A 15118-nucleotide genomic window follows, 5' to 3' on the forward strand; every position below is an offset into this window, starting at 1 on the left:
GAAGTGGAAGTTTGATGTGTTGCAGGCGAGGGAGGATTGAAGTTGATTAGGGTTTTTTTTTTTTTATTCTTATTTTGTTTAAATAAGATTTTGTGGACTTTTATATTGAATTTAATGAATAAATATATGTTATGTGGATGAGTATTAATATTTGCAGTAATTATAATTTTTATTTGGGATCGTAAATTAGTTTTGTTAATTAATTTAATGTTTAATTAGGTTTGAGTTTTTGATTTATAATAAAATAAAAATTTACAGTACATACAAATAAAGAAGGAAAACATAAAAAATAAAAAATATATATTTCTAGCGTGACGAACTTCTTCTTTCGTCGCGCTTTCGTCGCGCAAATAACATTTGAGCGACAAATACAGACATTCGTCACGCAAGAAGTATTTACACGACGAAAAAGTTTTCTTCGTCGCTCAAAGGTTCTTTGTGCGACTAATAGGGGTGGGCACTTGGAACCGAAAACCGAAACCGAAACACGAATCGAATCAAACCGCACCAAACGGTTTGGTTTTGCGGTTTTGAAACGGTTTCGGTTTCAAAACCGAACCGCGGCACACAAAACGGTTTGGTTTCGGTTTTGGGTTTTCAAAACCGCACCGAAACCGAAACCAAACCGAAACCGCACTTTTTTTTTTATTTAGTTCATTATTCAACTAGGTTATACAGAACACTTAAACATTTGGTTTTGGCCGCCAGAACTTATGGGTTTGCACCGACACCGAGTGGGGGTTGCGACTGCGTCTGCGCCTCCTTGCATCTCCGCATCTGCTTTGCGACCTGGTCACCTGCGAGCGACTGCTTCTGCATGTGCTTCTGCCTGCGAGCGACTGCTTCTGCATCTGCTTCTGCCTGCCTGCATCTACCTCTGCGAGCGACTGCTTCTGCCTGCATCTACCTCTGCGAGCGACTGCCTGACTGATTTCATCTCTGCTTTGTTGTTGTATGTTGCTGTTGTATTTATCAGAAATTTCTCATCAGAATGATGTATTTAAGTAGCAATCATGAACTCTGTTTAGTGTATCCTTGCTCACATTACCCTTGCTAAAATCCGGTTCTTGGTGGGATGAGAAGTTATGGGAACAATTCCATCACTTCTCTGACTCTGTATATCTGCCATCTGCATAAGAAAATTTATGGTATTCTTGCATGATTTCACATGTGGAATAGCTTCTTTGAGAAGAGATTATGTAATATGTCTTGGGGTTTAATTATTTAAGTGGTAAAAGCAAGGTGTGGGTTTCTATAGTTCTGCTCTAGCTAGCAAAATGAACAATCGGTCACCCAAATTTTTACGTTATGACATATAAGTTCATAGTTTTTGCATTGCCTGAAGTTGTTTAACTGCCATCGGTTTGATTTGTTTTCTCTTGTTTATTTCTCATGCAAATTTCTTTGTTTGTTGATGTTTATCCTCTTGATTTGAAGAATTCTTTGTCTCCCCGCGTTGTAGGACTATCGTTTTACACCAAGTTGAGAAGGGGTTATCTGAAGCGTTCTCTCAGTATGGACAAGTGATAGAATTTGCATTCAAATGCAAGAATACTGAGGCAACTATCTCTAAACTGATTATATTCTGTCATCTTGTTCTTAAACCTTATTTATTTTTGGCAGCCCAAATTGTATCGGACAGAGTCTCAGAAAGATCGAAAGGATTTGGATTCGTGACCTTTGCTTCAGAAGATGAAGCCCACAAAGCCTTGGAGAAGATGAATGGCAAGGTAATTCCTTGTTTTCTGTTTTCGTTAATCCATTTGAATCTTGCCATATTAAATAACTCCAAAATGACATATTCAAAACACTCACAGCCACTGAATGGACGCGTTATTTTTGTGGACTATGCAAAGCCGAGAACCAATTATGGCAGTGGAATGCCGATTGCAAGAGGACCTCCTGATTCGATAAAAGACGGTTTATCTACTTATGCAAGGTCTTCTATTCGCTGGGGCGCACTTGCAGGAAGGATTAAATGCGGGGAAAATCAAATTCATGTGAGTTTGCTGTATTATCTTATCCTCCCTATTTAATCTGTGACTGCGTTGATTCACCGTCTTCACTGCACCATTTGTTGTTTTCAGTTTGTTAATCTATGCATGGACCACTACTGTAACCCGTTCTCAACCGATGAACTTCAAACTATGGTGCGTATCGCGTCATTTTGCCTTCCTCCCTATTTATTCAGCTATTACATATCCAATTGTATTGATTCCTGCTACATTATAATAGAAATGTGAAGTACAAAGTCAATTTAAAAACCTAATATCTATCTATTTTCTTAGTATAAAATCCTAATATCTATCTATGTTCTTCTTTCGTATTTTATTTCAGTCAAGATATGAAGAATCCAGCAAGCATAGTGGGATTGGTTACTCTTCTATTGGTGATCAAGTTGAATTTTAGTAGATGTGAATTATGTGATGCGTTTTTGTGCAGTTTTTTGTTGCAGTTTTGTGCAGTTTTGTGCAGTTTTTGGTGCAGTTTTGGTGCAGTTGTGGTGTAATTTTTGCTGCAGTTTAGCTGCTGTTTTTTGTGCAGTTTTGTGCAGTTTTTTGCTGCAGGTTTGGTACAATTCTTGGTCTTGTTTTGTTGCAGGTTTGGTACAGTTTTTGGTGCAATTTTGGTGCATATTCATTAATTAATATACAAGGAAAATAAGACCATCTTATACATAAATATGGGTATATTTTAAATTGTACATTTTTTCCTCAAAAACCAAACCGAAACCGTTTGAAACCGCACCGAACCGAACCAAACGGTTTGGTTTCATTTCGGTTTTGGCTTCAAAACCGCACCGCACCGCACCGCAAAAAGTTTCGATTTCGGTTGTGGTTTCACTCGAAACCGCACCAAACCGCACCGCGCCCACCCCTAGCGACTAACATATTATTCATCGTGCAAAATCCTTCCTCTTTTTTTATTCAAAATCAGCCTTGTGCAGAGGCAAACTGCAAAAAAATTGCAGATTGTGCCTCTACACTCATCCCTGCGATTTTGCTGAATCTGGTATCCATCATTTTCATTTTCTCTCAATTTTATCATCTAAACTACTCCCTCCATCTTCTCTAGGTTGATCGAGCTATCTCGGTGTGTTTGGTAAGCGTTTTTTGTCGTTACGGTAAAAGTATTAATGTAAATTCATACTAACGCCATTAATTTCGTTCTCTATAGGGACATTGTGTGTGATTAGCGATTGGTGGATAACGATTGAGAAGGTAATTTCTTCGTTTTATTTTTTAAACATACACCATTAATTAAATTATGTTGAACTTAGTTTGTGATGTTTATATTGTGCTATGAAATTATATTTATATTATGTTGTTAAATTTGTACTTGACGTACAAATATGTGTTGTGATGTACATAGTTAATTGAAATTAACTTCGTACTTGTTTTTTATTTTTAGTAAAACTTAGTTTCCCGTTTAAGGATTAGTTGGATTTCGCGCATGGATGCGAAAGCATGACTGCGGTCCAATTAATTCTTGAATTGTCCCATTATTTGGACAATTTGGGAATGCACAGTTATGACGCATTGTTTATGGTTGAAGGATTAGGTTTCGGTTGTGGAGATTTCGGTATCATCTATGTACGTTCTTTAGGTCGTACACCTGAAGAACTATATCGAAATGCTGCCGAAATTCATCCACGTCGAAATCTAATCTGATGTAGCCGTAAATTACGTGACATAACTATGCATTATTAGTTTGTATGAAGTTGTTGTGATTGTTGTATTGTTATTATGGTTCTAGGAATTATGGACATGACGTGGATACATAATCCGAATAGATGCACGGACGAATACTTGGATGGAATCGAGGATTTTATTTGTTGGAAATGTGCCCTAAAACCAATCATATGATGATACTTTACGGACATTTCACATGTTAAACTAATCTAGTTTAATATCAAGGGCAAAGATTATTGTTTTAAGCCGTTTCATATAAATGTTATATGCTTAAACGATAAGTCCAAGGAATATGTAATTAGGAGAATGTGATTTAAACAAGTTAGATTAATGAAACCATTCTCTTTCTTATACATATCCTAAACGTTCCTGATCATAGGATTGCTAATTGGGCATTGACAGTCCGTTAAGATCAGTACATGCTACGTCTTCTCTTAGTGAGAGTGACTAGTCTTGAGTCATTGGTGTGATTGACACCAAGACAAGCATGTAGGTGCTCAATAGCGAATGAGTCCACTGAACACGATCAACGAGGAATTCTCATACTCATGTCACATGAGAACTCATGGTTGGGATAATGCAAAGTAGTCCTTTGACCTGAGGCATCATAGTTGTCTTGTGGTTAAGTCCTTGATCTTTGATTGTGTTAAAGTCACTCCATTCGAGGGTGTCCACGACATAGTTGAGGTTAAGCCACTTAGCCATGGAGGCGAGTGAATGCGCAACAAGGGATCTCTAACCTTTAAACCGTTTAGAGGAGAATACTCTATGATATGATTAAGAATCTCTGGCCAGAGTATGAATGAGATTTAGGAAGTCGTTCCAAATCTCATTCAAGGTAATCATATAAGCACATGTATCACATTGGATAGTAGACATGAATAAACTATCAATCCAAACAATGTGGTCAAGAGTATTGTATTAGAGAAAGACCGTATTGCATTGTAATCCTAAACTAAATAGGTTCTCCACCTCTTCTGATTAGCTTGGGTAACCATGATATGCTGCTAGGTGTCACTCATGGTTTGTGGAAGCCCTAAACGTGTATAATCACTAAAGGGAGAATTGAAAGTAAGTTTCAATTCACAATCGATTTGAAATGGTTTTAATCGCCCACTGCCTCGCTAAAAGGAACCTAATTGATCGTACATCGTGCAAGGCAGAGATTGAAGAAACAATGGAGATGAGTAAGATTAATTAAATGGTTTAATTATTTATGGCAAGGATTAATTAATATGTTAATTAATCAAACGAATCAAGTTTGTTAAAAGACCACGGGTTAGTTTTGGGCCTCAAGGCCCAATGGGTTTCGAACGTCAAGCCCATTGACTTAAGTTGTATGACAACTTAATGACAAATAATTCACAAAGGCCTTAAAAGCCCAATGAAACCCTATGGCCAGCCATTTAGTTAAAGGAGTGGGTTTTGGACTTATTTACAAGTTTGCCACTCCAATGAATTAAGGTATAAATATGACTTTATAGCCAAAATTCATTTAGGGTTTCTTTTAGAGAATTGGAGAGAACATATATCTCTCTTTTCTCTCTAAGAGGCCGGCCTTCTTGGAGGGTTTAGCTAGCAATCCTACTACTCCAAGGTCACTCATTTCTTCTCCAATCTAACCTTGGTGAAGAGACTTAGAGGTTCTCAATTTTGGGAACTTGGAGAACCATTTCATCCATCCAAATCCATAGATCTAAGATGCAAGGAATGAAGGCCCTCTCTTTGGGTGATTAGCTTTTCCTTATGCAAAGAGGAATCTACAAAGGTATAATTTCTCAACTAACAAATGTTGTTTTAAGTTGAGTCAAGGTTCACCAATCTACTAGGCTTTGAATTTAATGGGTAATGTTTTGTTTTTGAGTGCATGCAAGCATGATTCTGCCTTTAATTTGTTAATTGCATGCTGTAGATGTTGCTCAAATGAACATGTTTTTCACAATATTTTCTTCATTATTGACTTTGTAAGTACACACAACCCGGGTGCAACTAGAATCCGGTGTCCTTGTAGGAGGTGTAACAATACGTTAAGGAAGACAATAGAAAATGTTCGATTTCATTTAGTAAGGAATGGAATGATTGAGACATATAATACTTGGAACTATCATGGGGAACAATTAGACAGTGCTTCGTCTTCAAATGCCACAAAAGTGGATAATTGAACCTATTGTCGATCCTAATGAACAAGTCGTGGATATTATAAATGATGCTTTTCCATTTGCATCGACAAACACAAATCACGAAGAGGAAGATGACATGCCTACACCAATGGGCAGTGCAGAGTTCGAACAATATGAAAAACTATTAAAAAATTGCCAACCAAGAGTCATACTCGGGGTGCAAAAGCTTTTCTATTCTCACGGCCATTGTGGAACTAATCCATGGAAAAATAAAGCATCGTATGTCGAACCGGTGTTTTGATTACTTTTTAGGGGTTTTCAAGAGAATGTTTCCGAAGGACAATTGTTTGTTGAAAGACCATAGAGACGCGCAAAAGGTGTTGAAAGGTCTTGGATTGGGTTATGAAAAAATTCATGCTTGCAAAAACAATTGTATTTTATTCTACAAAGAGTATAAAACATTGGATAAATGCCCTGTATGCAATGAGTCGAGGTTCAAAATGACATCTCATAATAGAACCACTAAGATCCCACAAAAAGTCATGCGCTATCTGCCCCTGAAACCTAGGTTGCAGCTATTGTATATGTCGTCGCATACTACCACATAAATGAGATGGCATAAGGAAAAATGGGTAGACGACGATGTGATGCGACATCCTGCAGATGAGGAGGCATGGAAAGAGTTCGATCCACCGTTCCCCAAGTTTGCTGCTGATTTTTGTAACGTTAGATTGGGACTTGCCACTAACGGATTTAATCCGTTTGGGGTTTTAAACCAACACCACAATACTTGGCCGATTTTCGTATTTTCGTATAATTTACCACTATGGAAATGTATGAAAAAAGAATACATGATGATGACTCTATTGATAACTGAAGATCCTGGTAGGTCAATTGATGTATACTTATTGCCGTTGGTGGATGAGCTAAAGATTTATGGACACACAGTGTGCGCACATACTATAAATGTACTGGCAAGATGTTCACTTTGCGGGCTGTAGTGATGTGGACTGTGAACGATTTCCTTGCATATGCAATGGTTTCTGGATGGAGCACTAGGGGTTATATGGCATGCACTATATGCAAGGAAGACATAACATCTAGTTGGCACGCTAGAAAAGTTTGTTACCTTGGTCATCGAAGATGGTTTCCTTGGGACCACGAGTGGTGAGAGAAGGATAAAGAGTTTGACAGGGAGAAAGAGTATCGCCTCAGACCCAGAGAATGGTTCGGTGCTCAGATTTTGGAACAGCTTAACTGTTTGGATTTTGTTCCTTTCGGGACCAATGTCACTAGGACAAGACCTGCTACAGATATAAACTAGATACACAAGTCTATGTTTTTTGAGCTCCCGTATTGGTTTAAACTAAAATTGAGATACAACCTTGATGTCATGTTGAGAAAAATATATTTGACACATTGGTCGGCACAATTCTAGATATTGAAGACAAGGCAAAGGACATGATCAAAGCTCGTCTTGATTTGGAACGAATAGGAATACGATGGGGTTTATGGATGAATAGGGTCAATGATAATCTTGCATTTGTTTCAATGAAACCGAATGACAAGAAAGAATTTTTAAAGTTTTTATCGTTTGTAAAGTTTCCCGATGGGTATGCTTCAAATATCGCACATTGTGTAAACATTGACGGGGGTAAATTAGCTGGCTTAAAGAGTCATGACTGCTATGTGATTCTTCAACGCCTACTTCCTGTGAGTATTCGACATCTCTTGCCACCCGATGTAGTGAAACCAATTATGTTGTCCAGTTTTCTTTCACAATTGACTTCAAAAATGTTACGAAGAACAGAGGTTAATCAGTTCTGCCATGACATTGTGCAAGTTCTATGCAAGTTTGAGATGATATTTCCTCCAGCCTTCTTCACAAGTATGATATGGTTCACTTACGAAAGGAGGCATTGCTTACTGAACCAGTCAACTTTCGATGGATGTATCCAATAGAAAGGTATATATTCCTCGTCTTTTTTATTAATCGATATTAAATATATTACGATTAGTAATATGTGTATCGTATCATTTTCTTTTGGCAAGCTTCTCGGATACTTGAAGAAAAGCGTACGAAACAAAGCGAAGCCCGAAGGATCCATTATACATGCTTGGGTGTTATATGTGGCACTTACATTTTGTGGAATGTATTTATAAGATGTTGGGACAACTTTCAATCGTCCTCATTGCAATAATGACGGGGGTGTGAGAAAGGAGAAACTTTCAGTTTTTGCCCAGGTCGCTCGACCATTCGAAGATCCTATTTGTGGCGAGTCGTTTTCCAAGAAGGACATGGATGTAGCACATTGGTTCGTACTCAACAATTGTGACGAGACACTATCACACCTAGACGAGCATGAAAATATGATGAAGCAGGCACATTCTTCACCGTGAATTGTTTTCGCAGTGGTTTCTCGAATATGTAAGTTTAAAGTGTTTTGTATTGGACATATATATTGTACCAATTAAGTTGCTCGAACTAACAAATTTAAATACTTGTCTAATATTAGGTGAATCAACTAAAAGCATCGAATTCCCCCGCGTACAGTGAAGAGTTATATAACTTAGCGTTCAGACCAATTTGCGTTGAATTGTACTCGGGCTGCCATGTCAAAGGTGTCAAGTTCTTAACGGCTGCATGAGATGACAAGTTGTGTACACAAAACAGCGGTGTTTATGTCCCCAGAGGAAGCGAAAGTACAGACATTGAATTTTATGGCAAACTAACAAGTGTCGTGCAATTGCTTTACAAAGACCGGTGCCAAGTGATCCTATTTAAGTGTCGATGGTTTGATACACACCCAAATAGGCATGGAAGTGTGAAAACAGATCATGGATTACTATCAGTGAACACTACCAAAACTTGGTACGACGACGACCCTTACATATTAGCAACCATGGCAAAACAAATTGTGTATCTAGATGACCCTAAATCCGGGAGAGGTTGGAAAGTTGTTAAGAAGATGGATCATAGGAACGTGTATGCTATACCAGAACAAGACCATATTGACGACGACATCAACAATGTTGCTGACCAACGTCTTAAATCTTTCATGGAAAGTGGTGCGGAAACACTCCGAGATACTAATCTTATCCAAGAACCATTTCAGATAGATGGAGTATCTTCAATCGAAATACCGATTCAGTCTATCACGATTGACCTCGGTAATATTCCACGATACGATGGTCCAGTGCGCACGAACGACGATGGTGACGTACCTATCGATGATAAGGAATGGGACACTGAAAATGATGATAGTGACGAAAGTGAAAGTTATTATAGTTCAGATGAAGATTAAGGCAATTTATTTGTAATTTTTTTTGTAAAACACATGAAATGTTTAATGCATTATATAGAGTGATGGAAAAAATGGTATGAATGATTCCCATTTTATATGTGAATTACTTTGTAAATAAAGTTGTTTTGTTTGTATTTTATAATAAATTGTAAACAAAATAAAAAAAAACCAATTTAAAACACAATTGCGCGATGAATAAAATATTTTTGGTCGCGTAAATATACTTTGCGCAACGAAATATATGTATTCGTCGCCCACATGTCTGAAAATTCAATTAAAGCGCTTTTTTTCGGGAAATTTTAAAAAACTTGCTCGACGAATAAATATGTTTCGTCACTCAAAGTATATTTGCGCGACGAAATATATTTATTTGTCGCACAAATGTCTGAAAATTCAAATAAAGCGCTTTTTTTCGAGGAAATTTTAAAAAACTTGCGCGACGATTGTTTAGCCTTGCGAGACAAACACTCCGTCACGTAATATCCTATATTATTAACCCCCGTGTGTCTTGTTCCTCCCTTACTTCCCTCGTCTTCCTTTTTTCCCCGCGCGATACCCTATCTTTCCTTCCTCTCTATCTTCGTCCGTCTTTCCTTCACTCACCTCGTCTCTCCATCCCTCTCTCAGTGCGTCGCCTCTTTTTCTCCAACAGGTAATTTCCTCTTCAGTTTTTAGTTTCAATTTTGTTTATTGATTGGTGGTTAGAATTAGGGTTTTTATTTTTTCAAATTGGGGGCGTTGGGGTTAGATTTAGGGTTCGTCAATTGGAGGTTACATTTAGGTTCTTAAATTAGATTTTTTAGGGTTCTTAATTGGGGTTAGATTTAGGTCTTAACTTAGGGGAACGATTTTGGGCAGTGAGGTTAGATTAGGTTTTCTGAAATTGGGGGTTAAATTAGGGGTTTTTTAATTTCAAGTACAGGGTTCGAATTAGGGGTTTTCTAATTTAAGTACAGGGTTCTTAAATTAAGGATTTGCATTGTTGACTTCCACGATTTGTTGATATATAATGGGGTATTACCCTTTGTTGTTGTCTTATTAATATGATAGACTCAATTGTGTTGCTTGTTGAATTTGGCCTCCCAATTTTGAAGTTACATTTACGTTTTGATATTAATCTTTCTTTTTTGCATAGTAATTTGAATTCCTCCATTATAGTTTAGATTATATATATATTAGATTTTCATGAGAGGTATTAGCAAACTTCTTTCAATTATTTTCATATTTCTACATCTCCAAAATCATTGAATCTGCCCATATGCATTCAGAAAATGCTTTTGACCAGCCAATGGACTGGAATTCCCATATGTTTATTTCAATTAACAAGTTCATTTGAAATCAAATCAACAATTAGCAATCCTTTTGTAGCCATTGAAGTTGTAAGCATGTGAAAACAGAATCAAAATCTTTGTGTACTAAACTAATTGATTGCCAATTTTGTAGATGTTTCACCTGATTAGAACCCGGAGGCCAATGACTTCTACACCTAGTCCGACGGCTACACCTAGTTCGACGACTATACCTACTACTGCGGCCATGTTGGAAGTATGCCCACAAAGCCACTCATTTGATGTAATAGCTTTTGGAATACTTATTGTATTAAACTTTTATGTGTTTAATGAAGGGCAAAGCTTATTGTTAATCACTATTTATTGTATCATGTGTTTAAGCAATAAGGGAATCCAAGGAATGTATTTGATCTAAGAGATAAGTGATTTAAGTAAGTTAGATTATCGAGACCTTTCTCTTATGTTCATTCCTAAAACGTTCCTAGCCATAGGATTGCCAATTGGGCATTGACAATCCGCTAAGGTTAGTATGTGTTATGTCGACTCAAGCGTGAGTATGACTAGTCTCATGTCATTTAGTGTTGGACACTAAGGCAAACACATAGGTGCTCGAAAGAGTGATCGAGTACACTGAACAACGATCAAAAGAGAGTTTGAGCATACGTGTCATGTAAGAACTCGAAAGTTGCAATATGCAAAGTAGTCCTTTGACCTGAGGCATCATAGATGTCTAATGGTTAGGTCCTTGATCTTTGATCATGTCAAAGGCATTCCATTGGAGTGTCCACGACATTGTTGTGGTCAAGCTACCTAGTCATGTAGGCATATGAATGCACAACAAGGAATGTCTAACCTTCCATGGTGGAAGGAGAATACTCTAAGATATGATTCGAGAGTCTTTGGCCAAAGCATATGAATATGACTTAGGAAGTTTGTTCCAAATCATATTCAAATGAATCATATAGATAAGTATCACATTGGATAGTAGACATGAAACAAACTATCACCTGAAACAATGTGATTAAGAGTATTGTATTAGAGAAGGACTGTATTGCATTGTAGTTGTAACTGGATAGGTTCTCCAACCACTTCTACTTAGCTTGGGTAACTATGATATGCTGCTAGGTGTCACTCATGGTTTGTGGAAGCCCTAAAGATTAGCAAACACTAATTTTAAGGGAGAATTGAAATGTGGTTTCAATTCACAATCGATCGTTAAGAGTAACAATTGCCCACTACCTCGCTAAATGGAACCTAATGGATCGTACACCGAGTAAGGATGTTGGTGAAGAAATTAAATGAAATAGATAAGCAATTAAATGGTTTAATTGAAGAATGGTCAAGGTTAATTAATTAGTTAATTAATTATACGAAATGTTCGTATTGGGCTTATATGTTGGTTTTGGGTTTCGAGGCCCAAAAGCGTTTTGGTCCACAAGGCCCATTATGTTTAAGTTGTATGACAACTAAAACAAAATGGGCAATTAGCCCAATCAATTTGATATGGCCGGCCATTAGGGTGAGAAGTGTCAAACTTGGATTAATTACAAGTTTGCCACTCACATGTGATGAAGTATAAATTCAACTTTACAGCTTTATTTTCATTTAGGGTTTTTCTTGGTGAAATGAGGTGAAACATTTTCTCTCATTCTCTCTAAAGAGGCCGGCCACCTAGGGAAGAAATAGCTAGCAATCTCTTCTTCCCTAAGTCATCCATTTCATCTTCACATCACATCCTTGGTGAAGAGACTTAGAGACATCAAGCTTTTGATGTTTTGGAGAACAAATCTCAAATCCTCAAAGAAGCAAAGGAGCACTAAAAGGAGGAAAATCACAAGGAATATCCAAGAAGCAAGGAGGTGACTTGAAGGCCCTCCACTTGGGTGAATCCCTTGTGTAATCAAGGATGAGCTTCAAGGGTAAAGAAACTCTAAATCTTTCCTTCTCTTTAATGTTGTTAAAGAGTTTATTGGTTCACCATATACTAGGCTTTGAAAGTCATGGGTTTTATGAATTGTTTTTGGATGCATGTCTACTTTAATGTGTTAATAGTTTGCATATGTATTCAAATGTTCTTACTTGTTCTTAGCTAGGACAAAAATTTTCCTTCAAGTGGTATCAGAGCCTAGACCTAGTTTATGGTGAATCCTTTTGGGTTTTGTGATTTTTCATGATTTGTGATTTAAATGTTGTAAATGTTACAAGCTTTGTTCTTGCTTTGAATATAAATTTTGCTTGAAAATTTAGCATCTCAAATGTTGTAGATGTATTTCATTTAAGCATGAATATTGGAACTAAAATTTGGTGCCATGTTTGTTGGGAAATTCGGCCAAATCCAAAGGGTGATTTTTTTTGTTCATGTTTGTCTTGTTAAAATGGTTTTAAAGTGACTTTTGGAACCCCTAAGTACCCTAGGATATTAACCCTCTTTTGAGTAGTGAAAATTTGAGTTTTGGTGAGTGAAAACATTCATGGAGCTATTATGAGTTTTCATGAGTGTTCTTCAATGTTCTTGAAGTTCTTGCCAAGAACAAAAAGTTTTGAAGTTTTGATTCAAAAGTTTTATGTTTTTTCATAAAGTTTTGGTATATAATTGATGGGTGATGTTTATTGGTGAAACATGTTTAATGCCTTTAATGTTTTACAAAACATTTTCTTACAAACCATCTAAATCACCTTTATCTCACCTACCAAATAAACTTGCAAAAACTTTTTAGAAATTTTTTTTCACTTGTTCTCTCATGGCCGGCCAACCTTTACAATAGGGTATTTTTGGGCCTTTTGTGCAATTACATAAAGTTTTGATACTTTTGTGTTTTTGCATTTTGGCCCAAAAGTTTACGTATTTTTGCGTAAAGGTCCAAAATCACTAAAGGACAAATTGTTTTGTTCCTTTAATGAAGTTTTAGGAATTATTAAAATTTTGGGTTCTAGTTGTAATTACATGAAGTTGTGGACTCTTGTGTTTTTACAAAGTGACCCCAAAAGTTTTTGTTTATTAAATAATGGCCCAATTGTTGTGGTCATTGGTTTTGGTCCAAATTAAATGAGAACAAAATAGTTTTGTCTCTTTAAATGAGAATTGGATTTTCATTTTATTTAGTTCCATTTAAATCAATTCTATGAATCCAAAAACCAATTGTTTAAGTTGCTTTCTTAGTTAATGTGATTGATTAAGAAAATGGTGATTATGAACCAAAGGCCTCGATAATTGAGCTATGTGATTGGCCGCTTTACATTATGAATGTTTGGGTTAAGTAGTTTAGATTTGAATGTAATTTGATTAACTCAATTTGTTGTAAATGGACATAAGTCCATCTTATGTGTTGTAAAAGGGCATAAGCCCTTCTCTTTATTTCAAGTATTCCTTTTTGTTTAAATGTATGCAAATTGGAATAGTTGGGTCCAACGCCCAATAGGAAATAACGGTTTAATTAGATTAAACGCGTAACTAAAATCAACAACTATCTACCTTAAACCCAAGGTCCAACACAAGGCTCGTGTTGGATCAAATCAAACGGTTCATAATCATCCTAAAACCTAATATGACTATATAGTCCATATGAGGATGCAATGCGTTCGTTAGTAGTTCCATATAGTCTCGCTTGTTTCAATGAAACAGTGGGAGTATTATATGCTACTAATTTATATAAACTTGGACCAATAGTTGTGATAGGCCCAAGTTCTTTTAATAAGATTAAAATGATTTTGATGTAGCCCAACACTACTCCCTCAACAAAACGAATATTAAGTTGATAAGCGAGAGATGTTTTGAACATCTCTTCGTAGGCCTTCCACCGTGGTGGGCTCCAATCGTTTGTGACTCCTACACCGGCTTCACCCTATCATGGGGAAGTTCAAAGTATGTGCTTACATCCTGGAGGAGTCCATAAACATATGATGAAGTGAGTGTAGGCAACGAGGATGGCCGACATCGTATCATCGTGAGGCTATTCTTGAACCCCTACACGAACTAAGCATGGTGGGAATAACTTAACTAAGTGCAATGGTGCCGACATCGTATCATCGTGAGGCAACATTCTCTAGAGGCCAAACTAGATGGGTAATTACAAAAGTTGTAAATGAATAAAGCGTTATTTTCTCATCATTATTTTTGTTAACCAACATCGTATCATCGTGAGGTGGGCTTGGTAATGGTGAGTCTCCCATACCCCGCTTAGAGTTCAAAATAACTCTTGAATTCCATTGAGGGATGTGGAATTTGCCAAAAATAGTGGGTGGTACTATTTGATTTAAGACTCAATCAAGTAGTTTTAAAACAAACAATCTAATACGATTTCTGTTATGTTATGTAGTTAACAACATGCCTAAAATAATACCCACCATTATACTTGACAAAATGGGCCTTAGGGGCCAACGTTTCCTTGCTTGGTATCGCCACATTGAGAATGTCTCAAAGGTGAAAGACATATTGTATGTGCTTAAGCAATCCCCTCCTCATGTACCTCCTACGAAACTAGCTTCAAAGGAGGAGTGTCAAAAATATGTTAGACACTATGAGGATGACTTACAAGCCAAATGCTTAATCCTCACTTCACTTAGTGAGGAGCTTATGAAGCTACATAAGCACATGGACACTTCTTGTGCCATGGTTGAAAGTTTGCATAAGATGCATGACAATGAGACTAGTAATGTACGATTCTCAAATGTTTGTAGTCTAATGAATGCCAAAATGGCAAAGGGGACATCGG

The 15118-nt window shown here is 36.9% G+C and overlaps 1 protein-coding gene across 1 annotated transcript; it reads left to right on the forward strand.

Annotated features, from left to right (window-relative positions):
• The first annotated feature begins 696 nt into the window (after window positions 1–696).
• On the forward strand, window positions 697–2051 carry LOC103454662 (glycine-rich RNA-binding protein 7-like). The gene is made up of 4 exons (XM_008394258.4): window positions 697–952; window positions 1463–1531; window positions 1622–1730; window positions 1818–2051. The coding sequence occupies exons 1-4, from the start codon at window positions 714–716 to the stop codon at window positions 2034–2036; spliced, it is 636 nt and encodes a 211-aa protein (XP_008392480.2). The 5' UTR covers window positions 697–713; the 3' UTR covers window positions 2037–2051.
• The last annotated feature ends 13067 nt before the right edge of the window (window positions 2052–15118 follow it).

Source organism: Malus domestica, chromosome 14 (genome assembly GCF_042453785.1).
Source record: "Malus domestica chromosome 14, GDT2T_hap1".
NCBI lineage: Eukaryota > Viridiplantae > Streptophyta > Magnoliopsida > Rosales > Rosaceae > Malus > Malus domestica.

Excerpts from the sequence above, each read along its gene's own strand:
- LOC103454662 (XM_008394258.4), top strand. The coding sequence starts at position 714 with ATGGGTTTGCACCGACACCGAGTGGGGGTTGCGACTGCGTCTGCGCCT. Across the intron at positions 953-1,462 it reads TTCATCTCTGCTTTGTTGTT|GACTATCGTTTTACACCAAG; the intron begins GTATGTTGCTGT and ends CCCGCGTTGTAG. Across the intron at positions 1,532-1,621 it reads CAGTATGGACAAGTGATAGA|AGCCCAAATTGTATCGGACA; the intron begins ATTTGCATTCAA and ends TTTATTTTTGGC.